The 22,746-nt window shown below is 40.5% G+C and overlaps 1 protein-coding gene across 1 annotated transcript in view; it reads left to right on the forward strand.

Annotated features, from left to right (window-relative positions):
• Positions 1-22,746, forward strand: part of SDCCAG8 (SHH signaling and ciliogenesis regulator SDCCAG8) — a 155,362-nt gene that overhangs the window by 86,531 nt on the left and 46,085 nt on the right. Inside the window, exons 14-16 of the mRNA XM_087828849.1 lie at positions 10,192-10,319; positions 12,399-12,507; positions 22,074-22,205. Of these exons, the coding sequence (XP_087684975.1) occupies positions 10,192-10,319; positions 12,399-12,507; positions 22,074-22,205 (369 nt within the window). The remainder of the gene's footprint in view (positions 1-10,191; positions 10,320-12,398; positions 12,508-22,073; positions 22,206-22,746) is intronic.

The following is a 22,746-nucleotide window of genomic DNA, read 5'->3' on the forward strand; positions in this document are numbered from 1 at the left end:
GTGTTCATAGAGGAAGGTAAAAATTCACAAAGCAAAACTGCACAGTGGGGTAGCTCACACTTAGCATAATGGTAGTAATTTGTGAGTTTAGTTTGCAAGTTGCAATTGAAATACATTTCTCTTGGCTCTTGACACCGTCAAGTAGAGATATTTGAAAGTTGTTTGTTTGTGTGTTTTTTAAGTTTCTAAGCTTTTTTTTTTTTTTTTTTTAATCCACCCATTAATTTCCTTTTTTGCCCCCCAGCCAGAAGCTCCGTGGTGATAATACTAAAATTGTGTCGTCAGGGAGGAAAAGAAAGAAAAAAAAAAATTAAGTGAAGGTTAACATTCCATTCAGATTTATCCCGCGATGCCTCCGTTCCGCTCACACATGGGAAGCAAACGCGAGCATTGCTGGGTGACATCTGTAACATCTAAGAAATCCGCAGGGGTAGGAGAGATGTTGGTGGTTGCTTTTGTCGTTCCGAGCCTCTGTTCATTTTGCAAAGTCCGGTCTGTGTGCTCTGCTTGGAATAAGGCTCTTAAAATACCCACTCGCCTACCAAGATCCGTAGGATAATTTCTGATGCCGAGGTCGCCCTGATTTCCATTGACTTTCAGTGACCTGCCTTGGGGCGGACACCTGCAAACCCAAGTGGCATTGACAATCGGGACGGTAGACCGTGGGGCAGGGAGGAAGGCTGGCTTATTTTCTAAGACCTATTAAAATGAAACTTTCTCCCTGCAAACCAAAGACACGCTCATCAGCCGCCTGGTCACGTGCACGCCACGTACGTGGGCCCGTGTGTACCACTGTTGTGCTAGAAAACTTCGCCGCGCTACACGGTGGGTAAAGCGGTGCCAACGGAGGAGGAGCTGTTAGGAAGCAATCGCCAGGAGCGGCGATGACAATGCACAGTTATTTTCAGATTTTAATAGTCTAGGAATTGATCCACGAGCATTTCCGCACACTTTTCACCAAGATTGAATATTCAGAGTGAATTCCGTGAACAGTCTACTCACGTTCCCCCATCTCAGAGCAACCTGATCAAGAGATTTCATTGACTAGGGCGGGGTGTTGGGGACGTTTGGGTTTTAGAGACGATGCCTATGAGCCATGACATGCTTTTGTCAATGAAAAGAAAGAACTGAATTTGATTAGAAATTATAGATGTTTACTTATGCCTAAGTGGGTTATGGAGATCAGCACTTTGGTGTTTCCTTTTAAAGATTGGATGAGCCTATACACAACTGTCTATTTGAAAGAAAAATGGTAAACGATTTTTTCTAATAAAAGAAATTGATAACCTGTATTTTAAAAATCAGCTTTAAGACATACCTCTTTCCCCCCATTTGTTAAGAAGTTATCATCTAATAGATCTCCTTATTAATCTAAAATTTTACATAAAATTGATGGGCCATACTTGCTTCCATTGTAATGGACTGATATTGCCAACTCTTTTATCATAGTTACTGAATGCCTTTGTCTAATAATGTTACCAGCGTGGTGCTGCTGGTAAAATAATACCGTAAACCTCGCGTGAATTATGGGATTCAAATCGAAAGGTAGAAAAAGAAACTGCAACAATTAGTGTCTTCACCTGATATTCATCCCACAAATTAAATGACAAGCTCTCTATAGGTAGAGCTAATAGCTTTCCAGAAACACAAACTTAGTTGGACCCAGCATAGTGTGTTACATCATAGAAGTCTTTAATTTTTTTTTTTTGAATGAAGGGGTGATGGGTAGATTGCTGTTAAACAGGCATTCATTCAACGTTTATCGAGTGCATGGTCTATTCGGCTACACTAGGCACTGTAAATTATTAAAATAAATAAGGCATGGTTCTTCTGTATAGGTATTCTACAACCTAGCGGACACAGGTTATTTAAACTACAGTGTGTGTGTGTGTGTGTGTATGTGTGTGTAAAATCTATGAAACAGCATTTAGATTTATAAACTTTTCTCAACTCGAGATCATTCATGAATGATTTAATGAAACTACCCATCTAGTCGAACATCGTTATCATACGTGAGAACTGAGATGCAGAGAAGCTAAGCAACTTGCCCGAAGTCAGTAGCTACTTTAGTAGAAGCTAAAAGTGGATGCGCCACCCCCTTGTTCTGAGTCCTGTTCTTCCCTGTCTTGCATATTCTACTCTTTTATCTTTATTGATAATATGACTTATCTGAATAAACCCATTAAAATCTTTCTTTAGGAGTCTTGTGTAACCTGTTGCTGAAGGGAAAATGATTTTCCTTTTGGACTTTGGCACATAGTAACTAGTTCTTGAAACAAAAAAGTAAAGCACATTAGCTCACAAATAGCAGTTACAACTCCTTAGAAAATTCCCCTGGGCTTGGTGGTCAAGATAGCTCCCCGACACACTGCTTACTCCGTGATGAGCACACTACTCTCTCAACCCAATCTCCAAACGACCTTTTCAGATAGATTCTGCCATAAGCCCCATTTTACAGATAAGAAAATGGGTGTGTAGAGGTTAATATCTTGACCAAGGTCATAGCGCTACCCAGTGGTGGAGTTGGGATCCAAGCCTAGGCAGTCAGGTTCCAGAATAGAGTTTTATTCATTATATATATTGACTCTGTTGGTGGGTGTTGTGACAAAATAGATTTTGTGATCATTACAAGCTTCTATTGGTGAGATCTTCTATAAATAATGGTCTTGTAATGAGAATGATGACAAGGATTGTGATTCTCACGAAGGCTCACTATGTGTCGGCATGGTTTTCCCACCTACCCCCCTTTCTGGTTCCTTGAATTATATTTCTAACAACAAATAAACTCCAGCAATTTCTGTAGAATTTTGAAACCATACATCAGCCTCAAAGTGCAGATCATATTTTGCAAAAAATGAAAACCACAAAGGCAACAGATGAACTCACCAGGCAGTGGCATAATTATTAAACTGGCTGACTGAATGGCCAACTAATATGATGACATGGCCCTCTTGATAAACTCTGAAAGTATTAGTTTATTATTAGCAACAAGTAATTAATTAAGAATATGAGGATGATTATTGGAGATTCAGGCAAGAAATCTGTGGGGGAAAAATCTCTTAGAGAATCTGCTCTTTCCCGTTTAACAATTATAGAGAGACTATTAAATGATAAAGATTTTCCAATTGTATGCACATTAGATTATTAGGTATCTGTAATCCATGTACATAATGACATTTTTCTATAATTTGCCATCTTGGCAGTATTGAGTGGTTTTTAATATGCTTTATAATTTAATTTTAAATATGAATATGTATTTTGGGAGATGCTTCAAACCAGATCTGATTTACAAAAAAAAAAAGTTGTGGTGCTACTTCAGCTCCAGCTATTCTTAGGTTTCTATCAGAATTCTCTTCATTTCTTCTTTCAAATAATGACGACTGGTTGACTTAAATGAGAAATTTATCCAGGTTAAAAAACTGTTATTTTGATAGTTTTTGCTTTTTATAAAATACATGAGATCTGCTATCTTTATGAGGCAGTTGAAGCTTCCAGTTTGGGACAACATGGTTATTTTGATTTCTGGAACATCAGAATTAAAAAATATGCTTTGGGGGGCAGGTGTGGGGTGGAGGGGGTCAATGGTGGGGGGAAGGAGACATCTGTAATACTTTCAACAGTATGTATTCAACTTTCCAATCGTGCCAAAGCTGTGCGATTTTCCAGAGGCACCTGATTAGCTCTCCCCCTTGGATCTTTGCACCACTGACCACTTCCCTTGTAACATTGTCCTTCTCATTCTCTGGATGCTAATTGCACCTCATTTAAAGCCTCTAACTCTCTGAGCTTCCTGAAGCCCCCCTCACTGTGCCTAGCTACTCCAACGCCGGTCCTGCCCACCCGTATGACAGCAGGAATTTAGCCTGCGTTAGCATTTACCATGCCATTTCAGTAGCTCTTTCCTGTCCCTTTTCCTCCCTAGACCATGAACTCTTTGAAGGCGGGGTCATGGCCTGTGTCTCATATACTGATGCATCCCATCCATTTGTGCTTAAGTATTTGTTGAATGTTGAGCCACCGCGTTTGACTAAGCCGCTCATGCGAGGCCATGGAGTGGGAAGGACCCTGAACTTGGGGTGACAAGATGGGCCCTGGTTCTAGCTATGCCCCTTCCCACTAGCTGTGTGGCATCAAGCAAGGCTCTCAGTTCTCTGAGGTGGGGAGGCCGCATCTGTGAAGCAGCGACACCTGCTCCATCTCCCCGCCCTGCGGACTTGCAAAGAATAGAGGTCGGGGCCTTGAACGCCTCGTAGAATAGGAAGCACAGGCCGAGGGTGAGATGGTCAGAGCCGGGTTTTGTTTTAAGCAAGTGTGAGTTGTGCAGAAAAGGAGGCAGGAAATACCAAGTCAAGCACATCCTCCAAGAGTTTCCAGATTACTTCGGAGATACTGTAAGAGAACATTGTTTGAGGGGAAATTATTTTAGGGATGCTTCTGTTATTTCCTTTCTTTTGTGTTTATCCCTCTGAAAGAAGTTGACCTCCTTTCTGTTTCTCTTTCCTTCCTAGAAGTGACTCAGGCTCTCATCTGGTAACTCACCTTTCAACGTTGTGCTTAAAGTTCTGACATGCTTTTCAGTGAGGCCTATAGAAGTCATTTACTCTTGGAAATCTGTGTGATGCATTAAGGCTTTCGCATACTCGAGGAAGTAGGGGCTACTGAATCTTTGTGCTCTTGTATTTTTCTTTCCCTGTTTGTTCCATCCCAGGATTTCTACATTTGCCCAATACAAGAACATAGCCTGTTAGCAGTAAACAAGCACATGGTTTGTGTCTCAGACAAGGAAGACATCATGTTCTTTACTAATTTCACTATTTACTTTATTATTAACAATAATAAAACTAAATTAAATTTTGGCTAAAATAGGGGTTATCTTATCCCAGCCTGTTCTTTGAATCGGTAGACAGGAGGATCCCTATACCTGTGAGGATACAGCGCTTTCTCTTAACAGTTATTCAGTCATTCATTCATTCTCTTATTCATCAAATATTTGTTGACCGCGCAGCTGTGTGCCAGGCACCGCTCCAGGCTCTTGAGATGAATTAGTGATCAAAACAAAGGTCTGTATTCTTCAGGCACTTACATTCCAGGTGAGATGTGCATCCTTAATCGGCCCTGGGAGTCTGTGACCTACTTAAGGCAGGAGATGGATTTGTGAGCAGTTCAGTGTTTTTGCAAAGGTCAGTATACTTACTAAAGGAATACACACCTAACTGATGGTGTCCCTGTCGGAGGAGGTGACCCACTAACACGTGAGAGGAAAGGGAAGGAGAGTTAACATGGGGCTTGGCTGTCAGGAGGGATAATGCAGGTATTAAAGGGTGTGCACACACGGATAATTGAGAGAAGACTCTTGCTACCTTTCTACCTTCTCTCATTTCCCTGCACCCCTGATCAAGTAAGAGATTCAAGCCTAGAAGCTCAAACTGTGCACTTTGATTTAGAGTCACATGGCCTAAATTCCCTGGCCATGCCCCTCGATAACTGGGGGACTCTGAATAAATAATATAACCTCTCCAGGCCTCAGTTTCCTCATTTATAAAGGAAGACTCATAAGAGTCATGTGAGGATTAAATAAAAGAATACATGTAAAGACTTTAGCTTGTGGTGAACATTAGTAAATAATAAGTTGCTAAAATTTTTAGTCCTTTAAGGTAGGATTTTTTTCTGGGCTGTTTGAATGAAGAACCCCAGGGTGAAAAGCATTAAGTTACTTGTCTGAGGTCACATAGTAATAGGGGGATAGATGCCATCCTCTGACCCTCTAGCTCTGTGAGGTTTCTGCTGTACTCCGTTGCCTCTCGAGATACAATTTTCCCAGAGCACAAAGGGAACCAGCTGCAATGCTGTATGCATTTGCTTTAAAAAAGCAACAAAAACCCCACAAAACTTTGAGCAAATATTTAATTCCACTTGTGAGTAGGTTTGCTTTCCGTGGGAGGTGAGCAATTTTGAAAGAACTTTCTGAGTGTTCTAAGCCTGAGCAAATGAGTAAAAATGTTGAAGATAATGGGAGCCAGTTTCTCACTGTTGAGGAAGGAAGTTAGTTATGGAAACGGCAGAATGGGTTCCACTCTGTTGTTGGATTGGAACTGGAAACTGTGAGTGTATATGTACACACTCATATAAACACATATAGGCAGATATCCATATTTACACATTTATGTGTATATTCATATCCTGGCTGTGTCTACTAAGGTGACCTAGAAGCAGATTTCTCAGCAGCAGTGAGCACCACCTAGTGACAAATCCTGGTTCCTAAGCACCATTCTCAATGAAAGGCACCAGAGCTCCTTGGACAAGTGCTGATTCCAAGTCTGGTATTAGGATGAGATTGTCTAATCACTACGCTGTACACCTGAAACCAATACAAAATAATATTGGATGTAAACTGTAATTAAAAAATAAATAAGATGAGCCTGGAACATCTTGTGGGGACAGAAAGCTGAGAAGGGCACAGTAATGGAGATATATCCTGGAGGAACCATCTTGAAGTGGTTCCCCCTGGCAAAATCTGTGATGAGTTGAACATAAAAATAAATAATGATCATAATGGATTATCCATGACTCCATGCTGCTATCAATAAATTAATAACTGGGGGAGAAGGGAAAGCTCTTCCTTATAGCACAATATTAACTAATGAATAGGAAAGAATGTTAGAATAGAAAAGTCATCATTAAATGTAAAACTAGCAGAAGAGAGTTTGATGAGGAATAGGCTATTTACATGGTCTTAGCATCTCCCAATGAATTACCATTACAAAATTACAAACAGGGAAATAAATGGTCACTTTGCAATTGAGAGGCCTGGAAAAGACCGCCCCCCCCCCCCTCCCTTACAGTGCAGTGTCAGGGCTACCAGCTCATGAAGGCCGATTGTGTGTGTTTCTCCCCAACTCTGATCAGTGATGACATTTTGGTAGCTTGAAACCAGACATGGTAGAAATATTTACACTGAAAATTGGCAAATACTATACATAAGGGTTTCCCCCACCCTGGAGACCGATTATTAAATATTTTCCAGTACACCAATAATGTTAACCAAGTAGTCAAAGATAATATCACCAATATCAGGGTAAATGGTCATCATGGGTCTTACTCACAGTGCCCCGCCCCCAGGTCCTCCCTGCTGCTTCTCTGTGATTCGGTCATGAATGGCTCTCAGATAGTAAGCATGTTATAAGTGGTCTCATAAGTTTTGTCACATCAGGAGAAAGTAAACAGAAACATGGCAGATGGAATTGGTGACCCATCACCACCGCTCCCAGGTCCTTGTTCTCGGGTTAGACTTAGGACCCTCATCATTTCTGCCCTAGACTTGTTGACAAACTTTGGGATCATCAAAAACTTTAGTCTTTAATGTAACTGTGAAGTGAAAAATGTGCTTAAAAATCTACTTAAGAAGTCAGTTTTGCTGTGCGGAATGGATATTTTTTAAGTAGCAAGGTTTAAAATAATAAATGATATAGCAAAGTTGAGGATCTGAAATGTCAAGTTCATTCTTCGGTCCCATTTTTTTAATGGGATGGTAATAGTGCAGACATTTTTGGAAAATATGATCAACCAGAACTGTAACTGAAAAAAGGAGCAACTAAACCTCTGTGCTTCCTTAGTCCATGTTTGAGGCCTATCCAGTCTGTCTACTCCTTTTAACTCATCAAGAAAACACTGAGGTGGCCCACACAGGCCCGTGTGACACAGGTGACGTGGGTAACTTGGAGGAAAGGGTAATGTTCCTATTCTAGTGTCTTTGCTCCTTTAAAAAAATCACCTCTACTGAGATAAATGTAAATATCAGAAAAATCCATAATTTTAAGTATGCAATTAAATGTGTTTTGACAAATCACCCAGTTTTCACCATTATAATCATAATACAGAACATTTCTATCAGCACAGAAAGTTCCCTTGTGCCTGTCCCCTACCTCCAGGGCCTGGCAATGCTGGCCTGTCACTCTAGTGTGTAATTTTCTCGAATGTCATATACGTGAAATCCTACACTATGTCTTTGGGGCCCCACTGCTTTTAGCATCTGCTTTTGAGGTTCATCCACGTGCTGTGGGTGACAGTGGCCCATTCCTTTGGGTTGCTGCTACTGGGAGCATTTCATTGTAAGGCTCTACCACAATCTGTTTATCCAGTTAGCACTTGGTGGAGATTTAGGTTGTTTCCAGCTCTTAGCTATTATGAATAAATCTTTCAGTCTCATTTTAACAACAACAAAGAAATGCTTACCACCATTGCTTTCATTCTGATTTGTAAAATATGGGTGACCACAAGTTGGGTTAAATGAGGTCATCCATGTTTTGAGAACTGAATGAAAACCAGTTGGGAGGACTGACTCAACTATTCTTCATGAGCCTCTCCAACCCAGCTGGAAATAACCTCTCATTTTTCTGTGCTTTGGTGGTTTTTTCCCTTCTACCTTTCTTACAGGGTATTTCACCTCCTACCTTCTCTTTTGGCCACCTTGAGTTTCCTTTTAGGGCAGGGACTATGCCATATTTATCTTTATTTGACCCAGTGCCTAGCAGAGTGTCTTCTACATAGAGTTATAATACATAGTAAATGAATTCATTTGGATATTTCTCTAATCCCTTCCTTGGGTACCTAAGTGGTTTTTAATCAATTCTTTCTATCCATTCTTGCATTACCCCTAGAATGTTATAAAATAGGTTTCCCCAAATCAAAATATTTCAAATCTCACCTCTGTCTTTACATCACTTACAATATAACCTTTGAGCAGATTTCTAATTATTTAGGACCCTCTTTTAAAAAAAATAAATATGTCTATTGATTTTAGAGAGAGGAAGGGAGAGGGGGAAAGAGAGAGAAACATCAGTGATGAGAGCCATGGATCGGCTGCCTCCTGCACGCCCCCTGCTGGGGATCGAGCCCGCAACCTGGGCCTGGGCCCTGACCGGGAATCGAACCCCGATCTCCTAGCTCATGGGTGGACTCTCCACCACTGGGCCACCCCAGCCGGGCGCACCTTCTTTATTTTTTCCAACTATAATGTGAGAGGATTTGATTAAACAAATCTGAGATTCCCTTTCAGTTCTAACATTCTAAGGTTTTGTAAACAACCTAAGTCGGAAAGAACCTGCACGTGGAGGAGGCAGCAGAGGGGAAAGGAGAGGAAAGAGGTAGGAAAGCAAAACTATGCCAGGTTATTAAGCAATGAGAAATAAAATGTGTGGTTTCTAAAGAGAGATAAAGTTGAAAAAGGGATTCAAGAAACTAACTCAACATTTGCCAGCAGAGCATTCTGTTAAATTGTTTTCTTAGGAGAGCCACAGGAGCCCCCCTTCCTTTTCTGCAGTGAATTTGGGACGTCAGCAGTTAGGCAGCTTCTCACTGCAAAACTTGATGGTGAGACTGGAAACCCCTTTATGCAGGGAAACAGGAGCCCCAGTTTGCAAGGCGCAGTCCCAGTGATGACTGTTTTCTCTGTGTAATTGCTAATCGTGCCCCTTTCCCTCTCCAGCGGGGGCTGGTTTGAACAGTTTATTTTGTGGTCTCCCATCTATTAGAGATCAGAGCCCAGCTCTCCCTACCTGTCTCCCTGCCCTAACACGGGTCTGCCTCGGCGATGCCACTCAGTGAAAGAGCCCAATTCTCCTCTTAGGCCGACGCCTTCGGCAGCAGCGTCCCCAGCTGGCAAAGCCATCACAGCCGTCTCTTCTAGACACTCTTTTAGCATGTCCAAAAGTTTTTGCCTCCTAATCTAAGACTTGAGTAGATTCTCCAGCTTCCCTTAAAGACGGCAGCCTGCCTTCCCCTGTGGTAAGGGCATAAGAACATCCATTCCTTCAGCACTCGCTGCCCACTTCCTACGTGCCAAGGGCTGAGCTGGGCTCGGGGTACAGAGAGACAAAGGTGACAGAGAAGGCAGAGTGTGAAGCCGTAACTGAGGTGCGAGCAATGCCGTCTTATGGGATGTATATATGTCACGACTTATTGATTTGTAAAGTTGCATAGTTAGTCCATTTGGATTGACGGCCCGTATTTAACATTGTATGAAAGGACCTTTGGATTTTCCCCCTAATTGGAGGTGTGGGGGGTGGCGAGTGGAAAGTCTGTGTTTTCTTATGCTGAGCGATTTACTGCATATCAGCTCTCTGTGGTCCACAGGGGGAAGGATGGGGTGCGTGCATCTGTAGATTGAATTCCTGTCTCCTCTCTGCTTTGTAGACTGGAAAAAGAGAGCATTCAGCAGAGCCTCAGCAGCAAAGCAAAGGCCCAAGCCCTTCAGGCCCAGCAAAGAGAGCAGGAGCTGACACAGAAGATAGAGCAAATGGAGGCCCAGCATGACAAAACTGGTAGGTGGTGGGGAAGATTAGAGCCCGGGCCCTCGCTCGCGAGCCAGGCCCACGCCTTACTGTGAAATGACATCAGGAACACCTGTAACCTTTGGCTGGCCGAAGGGAGCAGATGCTAACTACCCCGGAGATTCCGAATTACATATTAGTTAGCGTTTAAAGGGAAAGTGGAAAGAATTGCCCACTGTCTGTTGATTTCGGAGTGCTGCTCCCACATCTGTTGCACCATCTGGATCATGAGTTTATTTACCTGTGTTCAAGAAACGTAAAGCTGAGAGAGACCACAACAAAGTCGAAAACAAAGGGCCTGTTTTTGGCTGGGTCTGCAGGCACACATGTTATAGAAAGAAAATAGCATCCGAGGCTCTGCGGGAAACGCTCTGAGCTTACAGTTAAAGTCTCCTGAATAGCATTGAACAGTTCCCACAGCACACACATTATAGCGACTCTAAAAGCCTAATGAGTTTGCTTCGGCATCCAAACTGGAGAAAAGCTTTCGCCATTAATCGGTTCTTAATTCACTGTCGCAGCTGGATGTAATTCAGTGGCTCCAAATTGATATGTTCCTTTATTTAATCTTTGCAGCTTCGAACATTTTTAGCATTTGGATGCTGCCCCCACCTCCCCCAGCCCGGCCGAGAGTGATGTTTAATCCGTAGCATTCTTCAAGTTCTCACAACCGCCGTGCCCATTCACTAATACAAGGCATTGACCACAGCTGGCAGCTTGGCTAAAAATTGCCATCTTTCACCAGGCTGGCGCTGCGCTGCGGCCCGAGTTGGCCAGGAACTCTTTACCTTTGATTTGAAAGTAAAATGCACGTCGAAAATAGGCGGTTGGACGCGTGCAGTCGGAGCGTGATGTGGGTCTTTTCATTTCCGAGTTGCGTGTTCGCAGACAGTGTCAGTCAAAACAAGACAGTGGCCCTCGTTACGATTCCACACCACGCACTCCGGGCCGATTGTCCTAGTACAACGAAAGTTTAATTGATCCTGTCGCTTACGGAAAAATGTTGCTTACTTCTCAGCGCTTTAGTTTATTTCGCTTTGTATGCTCTCTGCTTTTTGCTAAATTCGAAGAGAAATAAAGGGCCTTATGAAACCTTGCACTGAAAGGTAATTTTCACAGGATTTAATGTAGACTGTATTTGATGGCATGGCAAAAAAATTACTGCTTATTTCTATAGGTGAAATTTAATGTAAAATTCATTAAATAATCTCTTTACTTAGAAAAAGGCAAACGTCACATTGAGTCACGTAATTTCCTCCAGCACTTTTATTAGAGACTTTCTTCTACCAGCGTCTGGCCAGAAAAAATGAAAATTCACCAGACTTATTAAGTGTTTTTCACGAAAAAAGGAGGAAATTTATAGGCTAAATTATTGTTTGCCCCCACTGCTAGCAGGATCCTCGTGATCATGGACTTGGGCAGAATGTCTGAGCAAGATAAGATTATGTAACAGTTAGAACCATCTTAACAGCACTTCATTTTATGTTGCGTAAAAATACCACACTCTCTTCAATTTCTTGGACCAAATCTTCATTGATGCTCATACTGTTGAGAGTGAAATCAAATTACATATTTCACCTTCATAATTAGAAAAGTATAAGCAAGATTGGGGGCGGGGGGTAATGAAATATGTAATCAAATATGAAACATCAAGCAAGAATTACAGTATAGAAGAGAGTTCCTCAATACCTTAGTTTTCAGTTATCTGATTATAATAATTTTTGACACTTTATAGTAACATTATCAAAATAAAAATAGATCTTGCCTATTACAAGATATTATACGCATAAGTGACTGCACTGTGGTATTGGATAATTTATTAACATGTTAAAACACTACGCCAAGCCGGTACGATCAGAACTGTTTCAGGTGAGTAATTATTCAAGAAACAAATGTCTCACAAGACTCAGTGTCTTGCCAGGGGAGCCCTTGGACTTAGGACGTTGAACGTGATCTAGTAGCATATGGGAAATGCGTGCAGTCTTAGCCCTTACCTCTCTACATGTGGAAGCACCACGAGCTACAACCATAAACATCTTATGTTGGTGGGGGGTTTATTGTTATTTCTAGAAAATGAACAGTATTCATTGCTGACCTCCCAGAATACATTTTTGACAAAGTTAAAGGAAGAGTGCTGTACATTAGCCAAGAAACTGGAACAAATCTCTCAAAAGAGCAGGTAGGTGATATTCTGTAATACTTGCAGAGCACTGTTCGCTTAAATTCTGTAATTTTCCCCTAAAACACAGCATTTCCACTATTTTATAGTTGAATGTCAAAATTAGATACAGTAGTCCCCCCCTTATTCATAGTTTCACTTTTCAGTTTCAGTTAATCGAGGTCAACTGTGGGCTGAAAATTTTAAATGGAAAATTCTAGAAGTAATTCATAAATTTTTTAATTGCATGCAGTTCTGAGTAGTGTGGAGAAATCTCGAGGTGTCCTACTCTGTCCCACAGGGGATGGGAGTCATCTCTTTGTCCAGCCCTGTCTGGACAAAACTTAGTAGCCATCTCAGTTACCAAATCAACTGTCTAGGAATCACAGGGCCTGTGTCCCAAGTCACCCTTATTTTACTTAATGATGTCCCTAAAGCACCAAAGTAGTGATGCTGACAATTTGGATATGCCATAGAGAAGCCATAAGTGCTTCCTTTAAGAGAAAATGAGAGCATAGCACAATAAGGTATTTTGAGAGACTGGGAAAGTGAAAGAGACCACACTCGCATCATTTTTATTATAGTATATGTTATAATTCAATTTTATTATTAGTTACTGTTAAAATTTATATAAATTAGGCACAAGAAGAGATTGTCATAGGAAGAAACAGTTTTTTGAAGCATCCCCTGGGGGCCTTAGAACACATACCCCGTGGATAAGGGGGGCTACTGTGTGTGTTGGTATATTTCCTGTGAAGGTATTTTCTCTGTATGAACATTCTTTTCGTTGTCCATGCAGACACCTTGGTGGTGTTTCATGATTATGCTTATGTACTGTTATTTGACTTTTTTAATGGTTGGGATTGAAACCTATGAAATTTCAGGACACAAATGTCAACATAGCAATTATTTTAATAAACGTGGATAAGTCAAGCAGTTTTAAAGTCTTACGTTTGTACATGTAACATTTTAATCTATAATCACGGTTCTCTAGCTATAAACACGCAAAAGCTATCTTTAGGTCAAACTATAATAGATGAAATGTGTATCCAGAAAAATGAAAGATGATATTTTGAAGTAAACTAAAACCACCCTTTCCTTCTCTTTCTAAAAGTGTTTTATTTTAATAAAATAGCCATTCTGCATTTTATATGTACTCTGCTTTTATAAACCCATTGATTGGGATCTTACTGAATTTTTTTCTGCACACTTTCTAATTAGGTTATCTCAATGAATAAATTATTTTATATTCTAAATTCTAAGAAACCTGAGATCTCAGCTCAGCTCTGACAGTAGCTGTATAATCTCAGGCAAATTTATTTGACCTGCTTGAACGGTAGTTTCCTCTTATAAATGAATGCTGCTACTGGACAGAATCCTTTGAATTGAACTATAAAAGGCAACATTCACATAATTAGCTAGATAGCAAATGTCACATTGCAATATAACAATGAAAATAACCCATATATCTTGTCTTCTGTATTTTTCTGAGACTCAGATCTACACAGAGCAAGCACTGTGGCTCAGCAAGCACACCTATGGACTTAGGTATCAATCAGAAATATTTCCCAGGGGATAGGAGCATCTGATCATTCTGAGCCCTAGCTTGGGTTCCCCCTCAATAAGCTGGCTTAGCCAATAGAACCCCCAATTCTGAATCTTCGGGGGAATCAGAAGGCTTGGGAATCCAGTTCTTTCTGCTCACAGGAAGGCAGAAGCTCCTATAACCACTGAGAACGCGCTCTGACATGTGCTTCCTCTTAGCAAATACTAATTAAATATCTTGTTTGGGTCAGGGGAAAGCTCCCGGCACGGCAAAAATGCCAGCTATTTTCAGGAAATCTGACAAGGAAACCCACAGATTGTCATGATAGAGACTCAAAATATCAATAGTAGCTATTTCTAATCAGAAGTATTTGATTTGGTTCATAGATTCAAACATAAGTAATTGTTAGAAACAATCAAACTGGATTATATAATTTAAGAAAAATTATGTTGATCTGGGGTTAACATTTATTTTAAGATTGCTTTGTGATAGATTATTGATTAATTACCTTGCTTTCTAAGGAGGGATAATTCAGGAAATTGAAGTGGATAAGAGAGAGAGGGGTAGTGTGTGCTTGGTACATATCTTATAATTCTCACAACAGCTGGAGACAGGAATTATAATCTTTTACAGATGAGGAAACCAATCCTCAAAGTGTTAAATGGCTGGTAAATGAGAGAGCTCAAGTCCTAACAGCTATTTCTGGTTCTAAAGCCTATGGGCTTTCTTACAGTGAGTACTGTATTTCACATCTGCTACTCAAGAAAACCCAGGCCAAAGCGATCACGATGGGAAAGTTTGGGGAAAAATTCAATCTTTAAACTCCCATGGAGAAGTAGGCATACTTGGCAGGTGAGGGTTAACCTGTGAGCCTGGGTTTACCTGTGCCCTGTTCCCAGGGCCCCCTTCATCCCGCTGCAGATCCACCAACTTTCCCTGTGCTGTCTAGTTGTCCCCAGCCCCCTGCTTCTGATTCCTTGAGCTCTTGGCCACCGCTTTATAAATTGAATGTGTTCCTCTTTATCTGACACACTCATGGCTCTCAATATGTATTTATTGAAAGGATGGATGGATGGATGGATGGATGGATGGATGGATGGATGGATGGATGGATGGATGGATGATGGATGGGTGGGTGGGTGGGTGGGTGGATGGATGGATGGATGGATGGATGGATGGGTGGGTGGGTGGGTGGATGGATGAAAGAAACAAGCGTGGTGCTACCCCCTCTCCCATCCTGATCTGACTCTGCTTCCAGCCTGTTCCTTTGTTGATGACATAGGCAATGTGCAGTAAGACACACTTTGGAGTTAAGAACTAGGTTTGCCACTCTGCCACTTAGCTTTGTAACCTTGGGTACACTGCCCAGCCTCTCCACACCTCAGCTTCTCCATCTGTACGCAATTTCTAACACCATGTTCAGGGTTGTTGTGTGAATTAGAAACTTAGAGAGACGTAGGTACACATACAGGTGTAAACAGAGGACCTAGCACAGTGCTGGACACAGAAGTACACAGTATCTGCTGTTGTCGTTGGTGGCATCGTTCAAAGGGCCTTGACTGGCATTTGGACATCACTTCAGTCTCCAAAATAGTTATTTAAACCCCATGGTACTTTTTTTTAGGTTGGAAGTGGAGGGGTGTGGCAGGCACTAAAGGATTGTTTTTAATATTTTTTATTGATTTTTAGAGAGAGAGGGAGGGAGAGGGGGAGAGAGAGAAACATTGATTGGAGAGCAAAACATCCTGCACACCCCCTGCTGGGGATCAAGCCTGAAACCCCACTTGTGCCCCTCCTGGGACTCCAACTGGCAACCCAACCCCATTGCACAGCATGAGGCCCAACCAACTGAGCCACACCGGTCAGGGCAAACCACATGGTACTTTTAATCCAGGTTTGCTTGTGGTTTCTACAGTAAAATTTTCCCCCAAAGTAGGTGTACTTTATTTTGCATTTATCAACAGCTTAAAGCACATTTTGATGGCTCCCCTTTTCTTACTAGTGACAGTTCTCCAAGACTCTCACGTTATGCAAAATCCCACACTAAACCCCTGGATTCATACCATTTAAGAGAAGCTTTCTCTTTACTGCCAGAGCTGGTCACTCGCCTGGAGCCCGCGCAGAATGGCTGGGAGAGCTGGCAGGCTGGGCTCCGGGGAAGGTGTTTAGAAAGGGTTCCCTCGTGTGTGCGTGTGTCTGTTGTGTGTGTGTTTTCCCCAAGTCGACATTACTTGTGTGGCTGCTGTTCCCCGGCAGCCCTGTGATTAGCACAGGCCCCTCTGTCCCCTCTGCGCCGCGTGCATTTCCAGGCTGCTCATGCAGCATCCGTAACCCCGGGGCCTGTAAATCCCATTTAAAAACTGAAAACGAACTGCCTGCGATCCTGCGCGTTTCATCTGGCTTGTGTTTGACCAGACAAGAGAATTCATTGCGTTTCCCTTTCCACTGGCACCAGGCAGACATTCCGGCCGGTGCTCCTTGAGCTCCTAGAAACTTTAGCTCTCCTTTCATCTGTCCCCAGGAGCTTCCCACGGTGGCAGGGCTGGTTTTGAACTTGGGGAGTGGGGGGATTTAAATACCTTCAGTGTTCCTGCGATTTCCTCTTTATCGAAGGGGAGGAAGGGTTCCCTGTGCCAGGCACTTAGATGCATCAGCAGTGAGCTGTTTGCAGTGGGGTTAACAGGGTGACCCCAGGGGCCTGGGACGGGCTCAGAAAGGCCGGGCCGGCTGGGAGTGAGCCTCTCGGCTGCGGAGGGAGAGCAGCACAGGCTGGGCCTTAGCCTCTCAACACTCTTTGGTGGAAAGAACAGCATGTGGGGAGCAGAACCGGGGCGACGTGGCTTTGCTGGGCCGGCCGCCGTCGTTGCTTTCTGGGTTGCTAGGCTGTGGATTGATGTCTCCCCCGGCCCATTGTGGATTTGTGATTTGCGTTTTGTAATTAAGAGGAACAATGAGAGTCCACTGGGTCTCGTTATATATAATGGTTGGTTTAATTTGTTTCACTTCTATCTTGTTAATTGTAAATTGATCATTAAGATTTGAATTCTAATCTGTCACCAGGGTTGTGGGTATTGAGGCTCGAGCAATGATCCTGGTTTTAATCACTGATGATGGGAAACAAATTTTATAATTCTGGTACATATTGCAGTTCATATATTTTAACACTGTATTTTATGGTGTTATAAATATTGTTAAATGACTTTTAGTGGAGTTTTACTGTGTGGACTATAATGTATAAATTATATTACTGTTTTGGCAACACTAGGTATCCAACTGTGTGAGTTTAATTGAAGTAAAGAACACACCCGGTTGAACTAGCTTTTTTCCCCTTGCATGTTTAGATAGATGTTAGGTTGGAACGCCACAAAAATTATAATCTGCAAGAGGAGGCAGAGTCTAAAAGAATAAAAAATTAGGGGTCATGTTTTCTCTTAAAAGGCGATTATTGCTGTAATCCTAATGATAGTAGTAAAATATTACATTTCATGCAAATGCAATCATACAATATAGCTGATGTATAAAAAGGCAGGGAAAAGCTTCATGCTTTAAGCCAGAATTTGCCTAAATTTTCTATGAAAATGGATTAAAGTCGATTCTTCTTCTGTATGATACTAGAATAATCACGCCACAGATAAAATCTCAGACTAACATAGAAACTTGCAAGTTTACTCTTGCAACGTTGCAGACTACTGTTTCATTGACTGTATCCTGGGCTCGAGGCAGCCGCAGGATGTTCAGACGTTTATCAAATTTTTACTCAACATTGGAAGTTGGTAGGCAAATTATCATTATAAAAAAAGAAGAAAAAGCCCCAAACTGTGCAAAACAGAAAAAAAAAAATATTGTAGAATACCTGAAAATAATATGTACTGTACAAAGGACATTTATATTTTTGTGATTCTGTGAGTAAGGCATTCTCAATATAGGGCATTTGGATATAAATACAAAGATGAATTAAGGAAAGAATTAACCTGTGACATTACCATCCAGCTAACTATTGTTAATTTTTGACATGTTTTCTCTCGGTCATTTTCTATGTGCATGTAAACGTGCATGTCATCTACACTGATATTGTGAGTGAGATTATCCTATAAATACAGTTTTGCATTCTGCTTTTTTACTTAATATTAGCTAATGAACATTGTTCTATATCACTAAATGCTTTGGAAATTTAATTTTAATTGCATCATTTATATGCATAAGACATTTAAGATGTTTCCAATTTTTAACTGTTACGAATGATAAATAATAATTTTGTACATACATCTGAATTTTTGATGATTCCAGGAGTGCAGATGCCTAAAAGGGGATTACTGGTCCAAAGACTATGAGCCCTTCTAAGACTATTCGTTCACATTACTTTGTTTGAGTACTAAGCTAAATTCTGCTCATGGTTTATATGTACACATATCAGTATATGACGAATAGAAGTGGGAGATTAAATAAAAAAGTGCGAGGCAACGTTGCACAGTGGGCAGAACAGCCCCTGTGGGGTTGGACAGGCCCGAGTTGGTGCCTGGACTTGGCTAATGACCATTTGGGGGACTTTGGGCGAATCATTACACCTAATGTTTACCTCACAGAGAAAAGGAAATCAACAGTTACACTGTAGGATTCCTTGAGATCATTAATGTGAAGGATATCTGGCATGGAGTAGGCATGCAGTAATTGTTTGGCTGTAATCTGGTTTTATTATGAACTTCTCTGAATAATAGCAAAATTGAATACTTTATAAATGTTTATTGGCCATTTGTTTCTTCCTCTGAATATTTTTCATATCCCTTGTATTTTTTAAAATTGGAATATCATGGAGAGTGGGGATGGCGCTTTATTAAATAACACCCCTGATCTTCATTTGTTTCATTTTTTTCCAGTTTTCGTTAATTTGCAAAAATTTGCTCTCAATTCTTTTTGCTTTTATGAATTTTAAAAATCAGTGACTTTATTTTTTGTTTTAAATACAGGTCCATTGTAAAAATTCAAAAAATATGGAAAAAGAAAAACAAATTTAATTCCTAATCCTGACACTTAAGAGATAAACCCTATTAATGTGGTATACGTGTCACAATTTTTTAAAATTCAAAAAATATGGAAAAAGAAAAACAAATTTAATTCCTAATCCTGACACTTAAGAGATAAACCATATTAATGTGGTATACGTGTCAAAATTTTTTAAAATTATAAAGCGAAATTCCTGTCTTAACATATTTTTTTAATGTTTTTATTGATTTTAGAGAGAGATAAGAGTGAGAGAGAGAGAGAAACATTGATGTGAGAGCAGAACATTGATCAGCTGCCTCCTGCATGCCCCTGATTGGGGATCAACCCTGAAACCCGGGCAGGTGCCCTGACCAGGAATCGAACCAGTGACCTCTTGGTACATGGGACAATGCTCAACCAACTGAGCCACACCGGCCAGGGCTCAGCATCCTAATTTTAGGTCAATAAATAACACCAACAGATAGCCACATTATCAGAATAGCATCCTGATATTCCTATGTGTAAGTAATGTAACCAGTCTTCTACTGACAAATTTCCAGGTTAAGTTTCCAGACATTGCGTTGCAGAGCAAGGTTGCTTCAGGAAACTGTGCTACAAGGAACATTATGAATTTTTTGTGAAAAATTTTTATATTATAAAACATGTCTCCCTTGTGATTTTTCTTTTTTAAAAGTGACTTTTATTCTGGGAAAGTACCTAAGAACAGATAATTATTCTTCTGCATTTTTTTCCTAATTTGGCTTAAGAAATTTTTTTGTCCTTTCAGAATTTTATTTTAGTGCACAGTGCATATTGTGATAGGAGATACTAATCTTGGAAGAATACTAAATTAACAATTTCTTAGAGAGCTGCCCCTAAATTCTTTTATACTGTGTGTGATTTTGAAAGGAGAAACATAAGTCATTATTAACTGATTTAGGTAAATTCTTATTAGGAGAAGCAAATGTAGATTGAGTGTTTGATCTGAGCTTGAAAATGAGATAATCCATGCCCTCATGTACAATCTAGTAAGAAAGCTGAGGCACAGAGCACAGCCCCAAGGAATAAATTATAGGCTAATGCATGCATAAAAGCTAGACGTAGTTTCAGAAAATGTGCTGACTTATTGAGAACTGCCAGGTATTAATCAGGGCAAACTTCCTTTGATGTGACCCTTGAACCAAGGTGAAAACAAAATGAGAACTGAGGTGAAGTGGGAGATCACTTCATCCATGTGAAGCAGCTTGGTCTTTGGGATGAATTCCCTTAGCAAATTTAAAGCTTTTCTTGACCAGGAAGAACAAGCTCTCTCAGGGCTTAATGGAGGAATCCTTTTTTTGGACAGAAATGATTTTACAGCAAGTCTTACTTAAACTTCAAGAAACAAGCCAATTATTAACTACTCATATTTTAATATGCAAGGGTTTTAAACTCTCATTTCTAACCTGTGAGGCAGTAGATCATGAAGATATGGTGGCAGTGTGTGCAATGTTTAATTAAAAGAAGGCCAAGGATACCAGTCTTCTACTGACAAATTTCCAGATTAAGTTTCCAGACATTGCGTTGCAGAGCAAGGTTGCTTCAGGAAACAGTGCTACAAGGAACATTATGAATTTTTTGTGAAAAATTTTTATATTATAAAACATGTTTCCCTTGTGATTTTTCTTTTTTAAAAGTGACTTTTATTCTGGGAAAGTACCTAAGAACAGATCATTATTCTTCTGCATTTTTTCCTAACTTGGCTTACGGAATTTTTTTCTTCAAATTTCTGATCTTCCAATTTTAAGAGTCATCCAAGACACTGAAAGGGTAACAAACTTCCCGGGGGACACAAGCCATCACCAGAGTAGAAATCTACAATCCCAAATGAAGTATGTGGAGACAGAAAGAAGGTTGGGGGAATGGTACCTGACATAGCAAATTAGAGGAAGGTGATCTTAAGTGTCTACTGAAGCAAGACGATCTGCTCTCAGGATTCCAGAAAACCTTGGAAGGCAGGAATGGTACATAGGACTGAAACCAAAATCGACAGTTTCACCCCCACCCCATGCAGCCAGGTGACTGTCACTCTTCTACCCAGAAAACTAGGAGCTTCCTCTCTGAAGAGATTCAACCAGCAGGCTCTGGTTAAAATAGGGACAATGAAGTTAGAATAGAGGATTTTTAGAAAGTCTGCATTCTGAAAGGTGAGATCCCTAGCCCTCCTGGGCCATGGACGGTCGGGGTGTACACATTAAGAAGGAAACTGGAGGTGCCTTCTCTTGAGAAACAGAATGGCCACAGTGGAAAGAATTACAGATACTTATATCGGGAATCTCCCACAGGAAAAGATGACTTGCTGCTCAATCATTCTTTCACTAAAGCCCACTCCTTTGGGGAAAATAAATGTAATCATAGTATACCACTTAGCAAATGTATACACAAATGCAAATGTAATCATAGTATACCACTTAGCAAGGACCAATACTTAGGTAGTCACTGTAACATAAATACTAATAATGATTTAACTACAAGCTGAAATGCTAATAATTACATCAACAAGGTGGAGACGGGAGAAGAGGGCATATAAAAGAGTTTAATCTTCATTTACCATAATGAATCAGTAGAAATTTTTTCATTGATGGAATATGAGGTATTGATATAAGCAAATTAAGAAATACAGAGATAAATACCAGAAGAAATAGCTTTTGAAAATTAAAAGTATTTGTCACTGCTCAGCTGGATGGGAAGTCAAGGGGCAGAGGACTGCCACTTTTTATTATTATGCCTTTTAGAACTATATGATTTTGATCATGTGCCATTAAACTAGCTATGGCAATTAAAAGAAACTGCTCTGTGTTATAGAAATAAATTAACCACTTGTAGGGTCCACTTGAGTCCCTACAATATACATCCCTCTACTAGATATTTTGCAATTTCGGAAATATTTTATTTTACATAACATTTTTATTTACACTGTTATGTTTAAACATGGAGTTTCAGACAATGTTAAGATTATACAGTTAAAACACGCTCTAGTAAGAACCTTTAACGTCTATGATTTCTGTTTTCACTTCTCCAGATCCGAAATAGCTCAGCTAGGTCAAGAAAAAAGGTATACATACGAAAAACTGAAAAAGTTACAGAAAAGAAATGATGAATTGGAGGAACAGTGCGTCCAACATGGGAGACTCCATGAGATTATGAAGCAAAGGTAATAAAGCTTTAATAATCACCTGATTATATATATTGAATGTGTTTGGTTCATAAACAGAATGGGAATTGCTGTGCAGTAAATAGAATTCATGGTTACTACACTCCCTAAGGGACATGCTCAGACTCTAATACTTGTATGTATTTAGGCTTTCTCCACTTAGGCTGTTCTTATAATACAGAGAGGAGAGCACACCCCCCTTTACTAGTCTCTAAATACGTAGAATTAGATTTCTTATAGAACACTAGGAAAACCACCCACCTTGAAGGTGTATGCTGGTAATGTAATACGGAGGAATTTCAAAACTTCTCTAGAAATTAGGTTCTATGTGTTTTTTGTAAGATAAAACAGGTAGTAGACCTAAGAAGGTCAAATATCTAATCAGAGGTTGTACTGACAATATTGCTAGAGTCAGGATTGGGCTCCAAACCCTCTGGTTCTTCCCAGTGGTGCTGCTTCGAGCAAGTAAACAGATGGGAGAACTATTTCGGAAGTGTGATCAACAGGACTTAATAACTGATTGCCTGTGTTGGGTGGAGAA

This window comes from Miniopterus natalensis, chromosome 21 (assembly GCF_054644295.1).
Source record: "Miniopterus natalensis isolate mMinNat1 chromosome 21, mMinNat1.hap1, whole genome shotgun sequence".
Taxonomy (NCBI): Eukaryota; Metazoa; Chordata; class Mammalia; order Chiroptera; family Miniopteridae; genus Miniopterus; species Miniopterus natalensis.